General features: G+C 44.3%; 2 protein-coding genes and 1 long non-coding RNA gene across 3 annotated transcripts; 2 read left to right on the forward strand and 1 right to left on the reverse strand.

Annotated features, from left to right (window-relative positions):
* The first annotated feature begins 1,728 nt into the window (after positions 1-1,728).
* On the forward strand, positions 1,729-9,896 carry LOC122666542 (disease resistance protein RUN1-like). Its single transcript, XM_043862558.1, has 5 exons — positions 1,729-2,299; positions 4,039-5,152; positions 8,063-8,353; positions 8,634-9,546; positions 9,761-9,896. The coding sequence occupies exons 1-3, from the start codon at positions 1,785-1,787 to the stop codon at positions 8,120-8,122; spliced, it is 1,689 nt and encodes a 562-aa protein (XP_043718493.1). The 5' UTR covers positions 1,729-1,784; the 3' UTR covers positions 8,123-8,353; positions 8,634-9,546; positions 9,761-9,896.
* On the forward strand, positions 8,309-9,512 carry LOC122668667 (disease resistance protein RPV1-like). Its single transcript, XM_043865204.1, has 2 exons — positions 8,309-8,353; positions 8,634-9,512. Exons 1-2 carry the CDS (start codon positions 8,309-8,311, stop codon positions 9,510-9,512), a joined length of 924 nt encoding a protein of 307 aa, XP_043721139.1.
* On the reverse strand, positions 9,799-16,541 carry LOC122666543. The gene is made up of 3 exons (XR_006333673.1): positions 16,279-16,541; positions 12,672-12,682; positions 9,799-9,975 (listed from the first exon to the last, which is right to left on the reverse strand). It is a non-coding gene; the product is annotated as an uncharacterized LOC122666543 (long non-coding RNA).
* Positions 16,542-16,614: the final 73 nt, after the last annotated feature.

Consider the following 16,614-nt stretch of genomic DNA (forward strand, 5'->3'; position numbering starts at 1 on the left):
CAACTTACTCTGTCTCAGCATCCAAGTCTTCGTTTCCATCTCTTACTTCAGAATCTCCTTAATGGCAAATTTTTGAAAGTTCTCTCTCTCTCTCTCTCTCTCTCTCTCTCTGTGTGTGTGTGTGTGTGTGTGTGTGTGTGTGTGTGTGTGTGTGTGTGTGTGTGTGTGTGTGTGTGTGTGATCTTCACTCAACGCTTTGATAAAAAAGAATGCATCATAATCATTCCTCTAACAATGATAATCACCAACTATTAGAGAGATAGATATAGATACATATAGAGAGAGAAAGAGAGAAAGAGAGCGAGAGTCCAGATTTTGAGACTCTTTCTCTCAAAAATTTATGAGCAATGTAAAATGTTTGTTCTCTTTACTCCATGTAAAGTTATTATATAGTTAAACTTTAATTCCTTTGCTTATTAAGATTATTAGTATCAAATGGTGCAATCCTATTGAATCATATACCAAAGTAACCTACACTGAGTCATAAATTTTTAGAGAGAAAGTCTTTCAAAAATTCTCTCTCTCTCTCTCCTCTTCTTCTTCTTTATCTATGATAATGAGATGTATGGGAGAAGGTGAGAGAGATGTTATTCTTCCCAAAAAAAAAAAAAAAAAGCCAAACCACTGGATAAACCTAAGTATTCGATACTGAAATAGTTCCAATTCCTAAGACAAGAGAGGAGGTTTCGAAGAAAATTTCTTGAATTTTTTATTTTCCATTAGAAAAAATAAGTCTGGGTTTTCACATGAAATTATTGTACATAACCCCATCCCACGTGCAAACAAGTGAAAATAATAAAGCAGGGGGTAGTCTTCATTTCAAGATTCATTCATGAATATGGGGGGATGCATGGCTTGTGTGGGTTGTGAAAGCAGGAAAATCTTGGTGAGATCAGATCATGATCGAGACTTCAAAGTTAGTTTTTTCTACGCAGAGTGACGTCGGACTAGTGGTTATGGAGTTTCTGGATGGATGTGGAAGAGACGAATTAAGGAATCACACGGTCACATGGGTCCACGTGTTATGTATTTAATGGGATCCGATCACTCTATTGTATGGACATTACATTAGATCAGCCTAATATGAAAGATATAGTTTAAATGATTTGATTTAATGTGTTCCATCAGCTTTTGAACTTTTGACGTATCAATTAAATACCAAACACAATGCGTAGAGAATAGAGAGTCGGCATTTACGGGCCGTGGGAAAAAAAAGGTCGATTCTACTCACAATTGTAGATGATGGACGAATTCGTTAGTCCCACCCCGCCTCCTCATGCTGCCCGGGCAAGGTGCTGGACAGGATCTTTTTAGCCCTTCTCGGCCTGCCATAACTATCTCTTGTATATATATATATTCATGAAAATATCTTGAATTTTTTATTGCCATTGAATTTTATTTGACTCATCATGAAAGCATTGCATTGGGGCTAAAAATGTTAATTTCAAAATAAATGCTTGTGGGGTTCGAGTATGCACTCCCCCATTATCGCTCGTTGAGTCGTTGATCACTACCACTTACCTGCTCGCTTGGTACTTGGAGAGAAAGACAGTCTCTGTTTCTTGGAAGCTGTCTTCCTTAATTCATGTCTTTTTCTTATCCACTGTGGAACCCACGCGCTTTCACATTCTATGTTTGTTGTTGAAAACTGTCTGTTACTTTCCACATGGAATCAACTTTGAGACCAAGAGAGCTTATCAAGCCTTCTGGTATAGCTATCCTTATAAGAAGAAAGCTCCTTCAGCATCTCTCTCTGCAACTTCAACTGTTGCAATTGCAGTTTCATGGCGAAATCAATGGAAGCCTTCTCCTCCTTCTACTCCTCAGCGTCTTCATCTGCATCTTACAATAATTACGATGTGTTTCTCAATTTCAGGGGTGAAGACACTCGTAATAACTTCACTAGTTTCCTTCACAAAGCTCCGAAAAGAGAGGGAATCAATGTCTTTATGGATAGTGAAAATTTGTGGAGTGGAGCAGCTATCGGCCCAGCCCTCACTAGAGCGATCGAGGGGTCCAAAATCTCAATCCCTGTCTTCTCTCAGGGCTATGCCTCTAGCAAGTGGTGTCTCAAGGAACTTTCTGAGATTCATAATTGCCACAAATCCAACGGTCATATTGTGTTACCCATATTCTTTGACGTTGAGCCATCGCATGTTCGGAATCAAACTGGAAGTTTCCAAGGATCGTTTCAGGAACATGAACAGAATTTTGAGTCCCCCGTCGTGGAGAGTTGGAGGGAAGCTTTGACAGCGGTAGGGAGTCTAAAGGGATGGGTTCTCAGCAAAGACACAAATGGGTGAGTCTCAATTATTATTAGGAAGAAGGAACGCCACCCGTTCACACAACGCACGTCGCCCCTGCACCCACCCAGACACAGGGGCGCGCTAAATGACGCACCCCTGCAAAGGTGGAAAGGACCAGGGGTGTGGTGGTCATTTCACGTACCCCTGTGTCTGGGTGCAAGGGCGGCTTTATTTTTTGTATTTCAATGATAGTTTAGGAAATTTTGTTTATTTTATGTACTTTTTAGCATGACTATTTTGGATTATATGCATTTAAAGGGGAATTTTGGTCATTTTGAGGCATATCATCTTTGCATGAGTAGTGCGCATGAAGGAATGGTTCTGATTTCGCTTGCTTTTATTTGTTTTCCTTGTATTATTGTCTCGTTTTGATGAGGATTCGATGCCGTCCTAAAACGCTTTGTTTTCATCTTGACAGATCCTTCGGTCGTCGTTTGAATCTAAATTAGAGTTTTTTTTTAATCGGATTATCATTACTAGGCGTTTCTTAGACATTCTCTGATTTATCTTAATTTTTCCAGTTTTTTGAAGCATTTTTAGGGTTTCATGCATTAGAAGTGTATTTTAGTCATTTCATATATTTGTTAAATTCCAAATTTTATATCTTTTTTCATATGAAAATCCTCTATTTTTTTTAACTATTAATTAGCAATATATCATGATCAACTCTAGAATAGCGTTGTCATAAATGCTGCATGTTTGCCATTTGGGTTTTTTATTTTTTATTGCAGTGGCAGAGCCTCGTGCATTGGGTCCACCCTTTTTATTTTTTTATAGCAATATATTATATAGGATATATAATTTTTGTATGTTGTAAATCATGTATACGAATTCTGTTTTGTAACACACACATGTAGAGGTAAGTCTCCATTCTCTCTTTTATTTAATTTTCTTGTGTACTTTAATTTTATGCTCTATTAAATTATGGCACGATTTGTGTTTAGTTTTGAAATATAATTGTCTTATAAAAATCCCAAATAAATGGGAAGATTGGTTTAATTGGAGTATCTAACACCTTCTTTGGTCTGCAACTTGACTCAAAGTCGATATGACTCGTATGGAGTCAAATATTTTGAATGTGAATGCTAAACCCCAATCTAGGTGATGGCTCCTTATTCCTTCTCTCTTAATAAGAGGATATCCCTAGAGGACAAATCACTATTATCACACAATGTTGGATTAGGGCTATCCTATTGATCAAACCATATTCATAATTTTGTGTTATAGTCATCTATGTCTTAGACCCTTCCCTTGTATCTCAAGTGTTTCAAAAATTTTCAAGAAATAGGACATTTCAAAACATGCTATCTAGGATCCTTGACATTGTTTGAAGCTCAAGGTGGTTAGGTTAATCAGAAAGATTCAATTTTCCTCTTTTTCCTCTTATGATGCAGAATATTTAAAAGCTATAAGTCACTTAGTATTAAAATAAACTAGTAATTAACCTAGATTGTCTTGATGCTCTATTATTACTCCATGATATCTATGTTTATGTAAAATAAAAAAAAATAAAAAAAGTACAAACACTTGGCCTAAATTAAAAGCCACACCCCTACTTGGTACACATGGATGTATATTTCTAATTTGTACTCATACTAAATTCTCGTTAGTGTTTAGTTCTCACAGCTTTTCATTCCTTCAAAAACTTTTAATTTATTTGGTCTTTTTCTAGTAGGTATTTTCATCTCAGTAATTGTTATGATTTTGTACTCTTGATATGAAATGGTTGCAGGAATCAGGCAGCACTAGTTGACTTAGTTGTCAAAAGGGCTTTGGATGAATTGATAAGTAGCATCCACTTTGTTGAATGCAAATACCCTATTGGATTAGATTCCCATGTTAATAAGATGTTATCTTTATTAAATTGTGATTCCGATGATGTTCGAATCGTGGGAGTTTGTGGTCTTGGTGGCATTGGAAAGACAACTATTGCCAAGGCTGTATACAATCGTATCTTTTTGAATTTCAAAGGGCACAGTTTTCTTCGAGACATCAGAGAAGCAACGCAATTCATGACTCTACAGGCTTTGCAGAATCGACTTCTTAAAGATGTCCTCAAAATAAGCATTGACATAGATGATTATCATAGAGGCAAAAATGTGATTAAACAACGGCTTTGTACCAAAAAAGTTCTAATTGTTCTTGATGATGTGGACACCTATGAACAATTAGATGCTTTGGTAGGTGAAATCAATTGGTTTGGTCAAGGAACTAGGGTCATAATAACAACCAGAGATGAACACATTTTGCATATGGCTAAAGTTGACGCAATCTACTGGCCTCAAGAGCTGAACCTTAAGGATTCTCTTCAAGTATTTAGTTTGCATGCCTTTTCAATGAGCCAACCTCCTAATGATTATATGCAACTTTCACACGCTGTGGTACGCCATATTGGAGGATTGCCTTTAATTTTAGAGGTGATTGGGTCTAGCTTATCGGACATAAGTAACAAAGAAGTGTGGGAAAAAACGTTACAAAAATTAAAAGAAATTCCTTATGAACATATTCAAACAATGTTGAAGATAAGCTATGATAATCTAGAAGACGAGCATGAGAAATCCATATTTCTCGATGTTGCATGCTTTTTCAGTGGATGGGACAAAGAAACTGCAATGTCCATATGGGAAGCTTGTGGATTGTATCCTACTGCAGCAATACAGAGACTAACTAAAAGGTCCCTTCTAAAATTTGAATATAATGAGTATGGTGTCTGCTGTTTGAGGATGCATGGTCAAATCCGAGACATGGGAAGGACAATTGTCATAATAGAGAACCTTATGGAACCAAGTAAGCGTAGTAGATTATGGTCTTATGATGAAATCCTACAAGTATTAGAAGGACACAAGGTAAGATGTATGTGTGTGTGTGTGTGTGTTTATCACTTCCCATTATTATTTTATTTTATTTGGGTTTTAGTGTCCACCAATTTCCATTTACTTTGGCTATTTCTATTGCAGGAAACTCACAAGATAAATGGCATGATCGTTCCCCCTGGCTTACAAAGTGTTCCTTTAGATATTAAAGACTTCGCAAAGATGCCCAATTTAAGATTTCTCCAGAAGGGAGACTTTTCATTGCTTCCTTCTATGTTAAGGTGGTTCAGTTGGAATAAATGTCCTTCGGATATTCAACCTGCCAATTTTTATCTTAAGAAGCTGGTTAATCTCGACCTATCATCTACCATGATTGAACAAGCTCGGATTATCAAGTCTCCAAATGAAAATAAGGTATAGTATTTGAATTTTTCTTTTCTTATTTGATTAGCATGATTGCCCTACCATTGGTGCAATGGCCACGTGACCAAGTAGTGTTTTTTTTTCCTTTAATTTTATAGATAGTACTATAAGTATGTTTCTCTTTGTTTGACAGTGGTTCCAAAGATTAAAAGCTCTCAATCTTAGTCATGATAAAAATCTAGCTACATCCCCAAACTTTTCATGGTTTCCTTACTTGGAGCGATTAAATCTTGGAAACTGCATATCCTAGAATAAGTTAGACGAGTCAGTTGGGCAGTTGAGAGTCAAATCAAAATTCTTATTCTTAAATGTTTTAACTCACTGAAGAAGTTGCCTGATTGTATTGGTGATCTCAAATCTCTAGTCCAGCTTGACTTGTCAAGGTCAAATATTGAAGAACTCCCAGACAACATTTCCATGCTGAGTTCTTTTTAAGAACTTATTCTTAGAGATAGCAGATCACTCAAGAAGTTGCCCGAGTCCATGGGGGATCTAAAATCTTTGGTTAAGCTCAAATTGATCAAGGTTTCAAAAATTGAGGAATTGCTCGATGGTGTTGGACTATCTTGTTTTCCCCTACTCTAATTACAATTATGAAAAAAGAACACTACCTAGTCCGCGTGGTGCCAGGAGCGTATGAAATTACCGCCCCACCCTCCTTGTGAAATAAAAAATCACATCCATGTTGATGCCCTTATACCCTCTCATTGGCCCCCATGTTGGTTCAGGCGCCATGTGATCAGACAGCGATCTCTTGCCCTTGCAACTATTTACAAACTGCGATTATTTTATTTCTTTGATGATTAACAGCTCCTTTTCTCTGATTTGCAGGGAACACTGAACAGGGGACCTTACCAGCAAGAACCTAATGAAGAGTCGAGTGCCATGATGGTAGAACATTTCTTCATTTGGTCATTAGGGAACAGTGAATCTCCTTACCAGCAAAATCATAATCGACATTCTAGTGGCATGATAATGGGAGCATATGTCTCCAATTGGTCATTCGGGAGCAGAGAAACTGACCTGCAAGAGGCTAATCAACGTTCGAGTGCCATGATGATGGAAGCAGATTCCATCAATTGGTCATTAGGAAGCAGGGATAATGAACAACAAATGCTTAATCAACATTCAAGTGCTGTGATGCTAGCAGATATCTTCAATAGCTCATGTGTCGATGTTAATGGTGGAGTACCTTCATTTAAACCGAGTACTGTTGGGGTGAGAGGATCTAACAATAACGTTCCTGAGGAGGCAGAGTTGACGGCTATTGAAAGACTTGTTGATAAGAATCAGGCAAGTCCTTCTCGAGTTGAAGAACCCTTGTTGAGGGCTACTGTGAAACCACTTCTTGACGAGGATGATGAGGGAGCTTGTCTATCTTCCGTTGAAGAGACAGAGACAGGGATGTGGGCTCACGGTAGTCATCTCTTTGACAACAAGGATGAGGAGCTGTTGAGGGCCATTGAGAGCATTGTTCTTGAAAACGATGAGGAAGAGGGAGTCTGGATGGCTATGGAGAGACTTTATCTTGACGAGGAAGATGACACAACTGTTGACTCCTGAGCCAACACCAATTCAAGCAGTATTACGGATACCTCGTTCTGCATTTCAAAAACAGCCTAGAGGCCTGAGGATTTAGCGGTATCTCTCTCGTTTTTTCCCACTTTCCCTGCCATTTTTTTTCCCCTGTTTGTTTGTACCTGAGCTGGTGCTCTTGTGCCTTTGGAGCATTTGAAAACTACAGAATTTGGGTTTCTCCGTGATATCGAATTCATTTCTTGATTGAAATCGTAGTTTTGTGACTTTGGAATCTTATAATCCTTTCAGAGATGACCTACGGTTGTCAGAATTTTTGGAGGGGAGAGGGATGGAGCCGGAGCAGGAGCATGATAGCCGGAGACGGAGAAGAAAGAGAGAGGGAGTGTGAGAAGGGGAAGGAGGTGAAATTACAAAAACATCCACAGTTCATGTCATAACAAGGGTAGCTTTGTCTTTTAAAAAAAAATAACCTATGTCTTTTCAATGAACCAACCTCCTGATGATTATATGCAACTATCACAAGATGTGATACGCTATTCAAGAGGGTTGCCTTTAATTTTAGAGGTGATTGGGTCTTACCTATCGAACATAAATGACAAAGAAGTGTGGGAAGATACATTAAAAAAATTGAAAGAAATTCCTGATAAAAAACTCCGTACAAGGTTGAAGATAAGCTACAATAATCTACAAGATTGTTATGAGAAATCCATATTTCTCGATGCTGCATGCTTTTTCAATGGATGGGAGAAAGAAACTGTAATGTCTGTATGTGAAGTTTGTGGTTATTATCCTAAAGCAGCAATACATAGACTAAATAAAAGGTCTCTTATGAAATTTGAATATAATGAGTATGGTGACTGTTGCTTGACGATGCATAATCAAATTCGAGAAATGGAAAGAAAAATTATCTTTGAAGAGAACCTTATGGAACCAAGCAAGCGTAGTAGAATATGGACTCATGGTTGGCTATTTCTATTGTAGGGAACTGACAAAATAAAAGGCATGATCGTTCCCCCCCTGGCTTACGAAGTGCTCCTTTAGATATTGAACACTTTGGGAAGATGTCCCGATCTAAGATTTCTCCACATTAATCCAATACACTTAAGGGGAGACTTTCCATTGCTTCCTTCTACCTTAAAGTGGTTCAAATGGGATAATTGTCCTTTGAATATTCTACCAGCCAACTTTTATCATACAAGTCTGGATGCTCTCGACCTATCATGTAGCATGATTGAACAAGCTTGGATTATAAAGGCTCTAGATGAAAATAAGGTATAGAATTTAACCCTTTGTTTTTTTGTTTTTTTGTTTTTTTTTTTCTGATTGATTATTTAACTTTGGGAGAAAGAACGTTGCTTAGTCATGCCCCGCTAAGCCTTCCCTCTCACAAGGGCATACAAAAAGACCATCCCGCTCTACTGATTGATGCCCATGGACCCACTACCATTGGCCCAGCCGCTGGCGCAGTGGCCACCCAACCAAGTAGCGTGCTTAATTTTTCCCTTTAGTTTTATAGATAGTACTATAAGTATGTTTTCTCTTTGTTTGACAGCGGTTCCAAAGATTAAAAGTTCTCAATCTTAGTCACAGTAACAATCTAGCTACATGCCTAGACTTTTCATGGTTTCCTCACTTGGAGCGATTGGATCTTGGATACTGCATATCCTTGGATAAGTTAGACGAATCCATCGGGCAATTGAGTCAACTCAAAAATCTTATTCTTAAATGTTGCGACTCACTAAAGAAGTTGCCTGATTCTATTGGTGATCTAGACTCTCTAGTCCAACTTGACTTGTCAAGGTCAAATATTGAAGAACTCCCAGACAACATTTCCATGCTGAGTTCTCTTGTTGAACTTGTTCTTACGGATTGCAGATCACTCAAGAAGTTGCCTGAGTCCATTGGGTATTTAAAATCTTTGGTTAAGCTAAAATTGACTAATGTTTCAAAAATTGAGGAATTACCTGATGGTGTTGGACTATTAGAGAAGCTTGAGGTATTAGATGCTTCTAGTTGTCCTAAACTAGTGAAGCTACCAAGATCAATGGGGAGAATGAGGTGCATGCATCACATTAACCTGAAACGAACCAGTATTTCAAAAATTCCTGAAGATTTCCCAATGCATTCAAACATATTTGAGTTGAAAATGCCTGTGAGGCTTCAATCCCTCCCGATAGATCTGTCACGCTTGGAATATTTGAACCAATTAAACCTTCTTAAGTGTGAGAAGTTGGAATACCTCCCAGAGCTTCTCTCAAGTTTAGTTCAGCTGTGTTGTGAAGATTGTTTTTCATTGGTAAGACTGCCGGATTTATCAAGGCTGAAAACTTTGACGATATTATGTCTTGAGGGTTGTATAAAGTTGGAAGAGATTCAAGGCCTTAGGGGGAAAACTATACTTGGTAGAACTCAATGTCCGAGGATGCCATAACTCGACGGTACCTTCAAGGAAAATACTTGGCCAGGTCCTTTCTCTATCTTGTTTTCCCTTACTCTAATTACTATTATGAAAAAAGAACACTACCAAGTCACATGGTTCTAGGAGCGCATGAAATTACCGTCCCACCTTGTTCAGGAGCCACGCGACCAGGCAGTGATCTCTTGCCCTTGCAAGTATTTAGAAACAACGATTATTTTATTTCTTTGATGATTAACAGCTCCTTTCCTCTTAACTTGCAGGGAACACTTTTACCTGACAACCCATTAGGAAGTTTTTCCTTGACTGATATTGATGGGATCTATAAAAAGCAGTTAATTCTGTGCCTTGTTTTGGAATTACCCTCTGATTTCAGGTCACAAACCATCTATTGTTATATTTACGCATCTATCCGCCAAAAAATAAAAAACAACCAGCTGTGTTCATACGCTGAGAATTGAGGGCGTTGAGTTCACTACTTGATGTGTCATAAAATCCCCCAACCAACCAAAAGCTACCACGTAAACGTACTGGAACTGAATCCGAGGCCGAGCATTGAAGCCGAGGCCGAGATCGAACACTGAAGCAGAGGCCGAGGCCGAGCTCGCACAAGTCAGCCGGGGCCGAGGCCGAGCACTGAGACCGAAGCCGAGGCCGAGCACTGAAGCCGAAGATGAGGCCGAGCACTGAGACCGAAGCTGAGGCCGAGCACTGAAGCCGAAGATGAGGCCGAGCACTGAAGCCGAGGCCGAGCATTGAAGCTGAGGCCGAGACCGAGCACTAAAGCGGAGGCCGAGCACTGAAGTCGAGGCCGAGGCCGAGCTCGCACAAGTCAGCCGGGGCCGAGGCCGAGCACTGAGACCGAGGCCGAGGCCGAGCACTGAAGCCAAAGCCGAGGCCGAGCTCCCACAAGTTAGCTGGGGCTAAGACCGAGCTCACACAAGTCAGCCATAAACTCCTGACCGAGCATACACAGGACATCCTAGGCCGAGCTGACTGTCGAGACCGACCTAACAGGCCGACCTCCCAGGCCGACCTCTCAAGCCGACCTCTCAAACTGACCTCCCAGGCCGAGGTGACTGCCAAGACTGACCTACCAGGCCGACCTCCTAGGTTGAGCCCTCCTCCACAGAGGCTACCATAGCGCCCCACCGGGGATCGCGGGGCCACGTCAGCACATCCCGAAAATCATGGGATAAGGATCGAGCCACGATCCCAGCGCAATATAAAATCACAATTTACATGGACTCTTACCTTAATAAGAGTCCGACCCCAAAAATAGCTCTCCACTCCGCTCTATGCGAGAGAGCCTTCCAAAAGAAGGACTCCTACCATACTAGGACTCTCCCAACCGCCTCATCTCATCCTCACTCTATAAATACCCAGGTATGGAGCACCATTCATCATCTCACTTTTACTAGCAGTTACGCTATTGCACTGGTGATCTAATTTTAGCATCGGAGAGTCCTAGGCCGGAGCCACACCGGCTCTCTTGTGCTCATCACTTGATCTTTGCAGGCTCATCCGTGGGCGAACCAAGCATCGAAGATTTTCACACGCAACAGATTTGGCGCCGTCTGTGGGAACGACATCAGCAAGTCGTTGTCGTTTCTACCAACCTCAAGAGCAGCAATAATGGTGCACACGAGATCAAGTCAACATGGCTCAACCTCTCGAGGAGATGACTTGCAACCTAATAGGCAGGCGAGACAATCGCCACCCCCGGAGACGTCGCGGCAAGGGGCGGCAGGAAGACCCCCACGAGGGGGAGGTGCTTCACGCAATGCTGGTACCGCTGTCAATCCCACTCCACCAGTGAACGGGGGCAATGGGGAAAGTGTACTGGACTCGGCGGCGGTAGACCAAACTCAGGCCGAGCCGAATGGGTTGAATTTGCCGCCGCCACCACTTTTGCCAGAGAGTTTGGATCCTGAAGGGCCGACGAATAATCGACAGGTCATGGATTTGCAATTGCAGATGCTTCAAACTAACGAGATGTTGCGCACCTTCATGACCCAGATGGCTCAGGGCGGGCTAATGGGTCAACCACCGGTCGTGCCCCCGCGGGCACCTGCATGTGAAATAGAAGATCCATGACAGCACTGTGATCGACAGAGGGCTGAGCTTAGCCGAGCCGCGTCATCCCATCCCCGAGGCCGAAGAACTCCACCTCCACGACTAAGTGGGAGTAATCGGTGAGATGAGCGAGGACATCGTCGAAGCCCGAGGGCCGCAGAGGCCATCGAGCCAGCAGGGTCAGCTACGCGGAGATTGATCTTTTCTGGACGACTTGGTGACGGTGAAGGACAGAGGAGACACCAAGACCGACGTGAAGAGCCCCGAGTGCGACGCGCTACAAGGGAAGAAGAGGATTCTCGCCATAGCCCTCGGCGACGAAGCCCACTTCGCCGGAGAGATGGACAAAGGAGCCCACATGAGTCTGACCACAGAGATGACGGGCGCACTAGGCGAAGTGATGTTGGCCGAGCCGACCATAATGGTCGGGCTCGTCAACACGAGCGAGAGGATCAGGTTGGCCGACCTCATCAGGATGAGCTGGCCGACCATAACGGCCTACTTCAGCAGGAAAAAGCGCAAGACCCCATCCGAGCTGAGGAACAAAATGGCCGAGCTCCAGAGTCTAAAATGGAGAAAAAGCTAAGGGAGCTGACCGAGCAAGTTGAAGGGCTTAAGAAACAAGCAACTCCGGATGCCTACTCACTGGTCGGGCGTCACCCCTATCCGCCTGAGATCATGACAGCATCGCTTCCAGTAGGGTTCAAACCACCTCCCTTTGACCGGTATGATGGGACTACCGACCCGACCGACCACATCAACTACTTCAACGCAATGCTGACCATGTACGGCGGGACTGAGATTGTTTCTTGCCGAGCTTTCCCCTCGTCCCTAAAGGGTGCGGCAACTTCTTGGTTCTCATGGCTACCGCCGAACTCTATTACAAGCTTTGCCCAACTTTACCGAGCCTTCGTCATGCATTTCTAAAGTAGCATGAAGCATAAGAAGACGACGGTGAACCTCCTCAGCGTGAAACAGAGGTTGAACGAGTCGATCCGATCGTACGTCTCCCGGTTCAATAAAGAATCCTTGGATGTTAGAGACCTGGATGAGGCCACAGCTCACACCGCAATGAGCAATGGACTTACACATGAAGACCTAATCAAGGACTTGGCTCGAAAGCCGACCAAAAGTATGGCCGAGCTCCTCAACAGGTGTAACGAGTTTGCGAACATGGAAGACGTTCTCCAAGCACGCAAGGGGAATGAAAACGAGGGAGAGAATAAAAGGTCAGCGACCGATGACCGAAGGGATGAAAAGCGGACCAAGACTGATCGCAGAGCCGAGAGCTCAGACCGAGCTCAGAGTCCCGAGTACACTCCCTTAAACAGGTCGCGGAAGGAAATTTTGATGCAAATTCAAGACGACGGGTACATACGCCGACCTCGACCGATGCAAGCCGGGTCATCCCGAAACCCCAACAAGTACTGCCTATTCCACAAGGATGAAGGCCACGACACTGAGGAGTGCTACCAGCTAAAATGAGAAATCGAAGAGCTAATCAGAGCTGGGCACTTGAAGTGATACATCAAGGGGAGCTGAGAAGAACATGGAAGTCGACGACCCGAAGACCACGATCAAAGGAAGCCCGAGCCGAGGTCTGAGAGCCGGAGGACCGAGCGCGAAACGGACAAGGTCTGAGCCGAAAAGAAGGATGACGGATCCGGGCCGAGCAATGAGAAAGGAGCTCCCATATACACCATCCTCAGAGGGCCCGGACATGAATCCACCCGAAAAGCCAAGGCGAATGCAGGATTCATCGGAGTGGCGGAGATGCCAAGCAAAAGGCCGAAGGCGACGATCTCCTTCTCTGAGGCCGACCTTGAAGGTATAAGTTTACCTCACGATGATGCTTTGGTGGTACAGGTAGAAATAGCGAGGAGACTCATTCAATGGGTATTGATCGATACAGGAGCATCCGTGGATCTTATGTCGCTGGACGTGTATCGACAGTTCGGCTTCGGGGATGAGGCGCTCAAACCAGAAGCCACCTCACTCCATGGATTCTCGAGGGCCGCCGCCACAATCAAGGGGTCGATAGACCTCCTGGTCACGTTCGGGCAAGCTCCATACCAAACGACGATCCAAGTCAAGTTCATGGTGGTACGGTCGGTGGTGGCCTTCAACGCCATACTTGGTCGCCCATCGGTCACCGCCCTCCAAGCTATCATCTCGCCAATACACTTGAAGATGAAATTCCCCACAGAGAACGGCATCGGAGAAATCCGAGGTGATAAAAAGAGAGCTCAAGAGTGCTACGCCACCTTTGTAGAGCAAAACAAAGGAAATGTCCGAGGAATGGCTATGTGCGTTGAGCACCTCCCTGAAGACTAGCGGGATGAGCTCACCAAAAGGCGCAGAAGGCCCGTGGAAGACCTCATCCCGTTCTCCCTTAGTGATGAAGACCCAACAAAGACGGTACCGGGGCCTTGGAACTCAAAAAATTTGAAGAATTTTTTCAGTAATTTTGTTAAGTATTCTGCTCGGCACAGCTCATGACAAGCATTTATGTATTCGGCTTCGGCCTCGACATTCTTGATTCAATGAAATAAAGTCTTTTCTCCACTTGCTTAGCGTACTTGCAACACGTCGGGCGGACCAAGTCGTAAGACCGATCCTCATAGACCTGGCCGACCTTAAAGACCGACACTCATAGGACGGACAACAACCAAGTCATCGGCAACCAAGTCGTAAGACCGGTCCTCATAGACCTGGCCGACCTCAAAGACCGACACTCAAAGGATGGACGACAACCAAGTCATCGGCAACCAAGTCGTAAGACCGGTCCTCATAGACCTGGCCGACCTCAAAGACCGACCCTCATAGGGTGAAAGGTAACCAAGTCGTCGACAATCAAGTCGTAAGACCGGTCCTCATAGACCTGGCCGACCTCAAAGACCGACCCTCATAGGTCGGCAACCAAGTCGTAAGACCAGTCCTCATAGACCTGGCCGACATCAAAGACCGACCCTCATAGGTCGGCAACCAAGTCGTAAGACCGGTCCTCATAGACCTGGCCGACCTCTAAGACCAACCCTCATAGGTCGGCAACCAAGTCGTAAGACCGGTCCTCATAGACCTGGCCGACTTCAAAGACCGACCCTCATAGATCGGCAATCAAGTCATAAGACCAACCCACAAAGACTGGCCGACGTCTGAACCAACAAGAGCAAACTCTCCCCATGGCCGAGCTGAACAAAGTCTAAAACTAAGCTAAGGCATTATGCTCAACTATGGAGGCTGCTCGGCCACAACATCAAATGGAACAACATACACAAGGAAAAGAAGGCTAAAATTGCCGAGCTAAAACAGTTAGACAAATTTTGAGAAAAGAAATTTTCATTGATTAAAGAGCCGACTGCTCGGCACAATACATAGAGAGGTAGCTCGGCCCTGTACATACCAAAAAAGAAAAAAAAAAAGAAGAGGAAGAGTTCAGCGTGATTCAACGATCCAAATCAAAAGACGGTTCAAAATCCAGAGCATCATCATTACGCCGAGTACTGTGGCATAGACACCCCAACTGATAGATAGTACAACGTCAAATCGCCAAAGGAAAAGAGCTCGGACTTAGCCTCGGAACAAAACCGTTAAGCGGACCGAAAGATGACACTCATCAAGGACGAGCCGAGCCTTGATGAGTGGGGGGCCTGTGATGTGTCATAAAATCCCCCAACCAACCAAAAGCTACCACGTAAACGTACTGGAACTGAATCCGAGGCCGAGGCCGAGCACTGAAGCCGAGGCCGAGCACTGAAGCCGAGGCCGAGCATTGAAGCCGAGGCCGAGGCCGAGCACTGAAGTCGAAGATGAGGCCGAGCACTGAAGCCGAGGCCGAGGCCGAGCATTGAAGCCGAGGCCGAGATCGAGCACTAAAGCCGAGGCCGAGCACTAAAGCCGAGGCCGAGCACTGAAGCCGAGGTCGAGGTCGAGCTCGCACAAGTCATCCGGGGCTGAGGCCAAGCACTAAGATCGAGGCCGAGGCCGAGACCGAGCACTAGAGCCGAAGTCGAGGCCGAGCACTGAGGCCGAAGCCGAGGCCGAGCTCACACAAGTCAGCTGGGGCTAAGGCCGAGCTCACACAAGTCAGCCATAAACTCCTGACCGAGCATACACAGGACATCCTAGGCCGAGCTGACTGCCGAGACCGACGTAACAGGCCGACCTCCCAGGCCGACCTCTCAAACCGACCTCCCAGGCCGAGGTGACTGCCAAGACCGACCTACCAGGCCGACCTCCTAGGCCGAGCCCTCCTCCACAGAGGCTACCATAGCGCCCCACCGGGGATCACGGGGCCACGTCAGCACATCCCGAGAATCACGGGATAAGGATCGAGCCACGATCCCAGCGCAATACGAAATCACAATTTACATGGACTCTTACCTTAATAAGAGTCCGACCCCGAAAATAGCTCTCCACTCCGCTCTACGCGAGAGAGCCTTCCAAAAGAAGGACTCCTACCATACTAGGACTCTCCCAACCGCCTCATCTCATCCTCACTCTATAAATACCCAGGTATGGAGCACCATTCATCATCTCACTTTTACTAGCAGTTACGCTGTTGCACTGGTGATCTAACTTTAGCATCGGAGAGTCCTAGGCCGAAGCCACACCGACTCTCTTGTGCTCATCACTTGATCTTTGCAGGCTCATCCGTGGGCGAACCAAGCATCGGAGATTTTCACACGCAACACTACTCATCCACATATAATGTACCTTCACTATTTCAAAGACTTTGACTGGTTTGGGATTCCTTTGCATGGAAAGGATGCTATTGACAATTTACACATTCACCAATCCGAGTTACGTCACCAGCTTTCTTACGATAGCTATCAGTCAAGATCCAATTGTAGAGTTAAACTCTGGAAGCTTCTGTTCGAGAACAGGGGACCTTACCAGCAAGAGCCTAATGAACAGTCAAGTGCCATGATGGTAGAAGATTTCTTCAATTGGTCATTCAAGAACAGTGAACCTCCTCACCAGCAAAATTGTTCATTTGGGAACCGAGAAGCTGACCAGCAAGAGGCTAATCAACGTTCGA

Source organism: Telopea speciosissima, chromosome 7 (assembly GCF_018873765.1).
Source record: "Telopea speciosissima isolate NSW1024214 ecotype Mountain lineage chromosome 7, Tspe_v1, whole genome shotgun sequence".
In the NCBI taxonomy this organism is placed as follows: Eukaryota; Viridiplantae; Streptophyta; class Magnoliopsida; order Proteales; family Proteaceae; genus Telopea; species Telopea speciosissima.

What these genes read in the sequence shown, in the direction of transcription:
- LOC122666542 (XM_043862558.1), top strand. Translation starts at nt 1,785, where the DNA reads ATGGCGAAATCAATGGAAGCCTTCTCCTCCTTCTACTCCTCAGCGTCT. An exon ending in CTCAGCAAAGACACAAATGG is followed by an intron (nt 2,300 to 4,038) that starts GTGAGTCTCAAT and finishes AAATGGTTGCAG; the next exon opens with GAATCAGGCAGCACTAGTTG. An exon ending in AAGTATTAGAAGGACACAAG is followed by an intron (nt 5,153 to 8,062) that starts GTAAGATGTATG and finishes TTTCTATTGTAG; the next exon opens with GGAACTGACAAAATAAAAGG.
- LOC122668667 (XM_043865204.1), top strand. Translation starts at nt 8,309, where the DNA reads ATGATTGAACAAGCTTGGATTATAAAGGCTCTAGATGAAAATAAG. An exon ending in AGGCTCTAGATGAAAATAAG is followed by an intron (nt 8,354 to 8,633) that starts GTATAGAATTTA and finishes TTTGTTTGACAG; the next exon opens with CGGTTCCAAAGATTAAAAGT.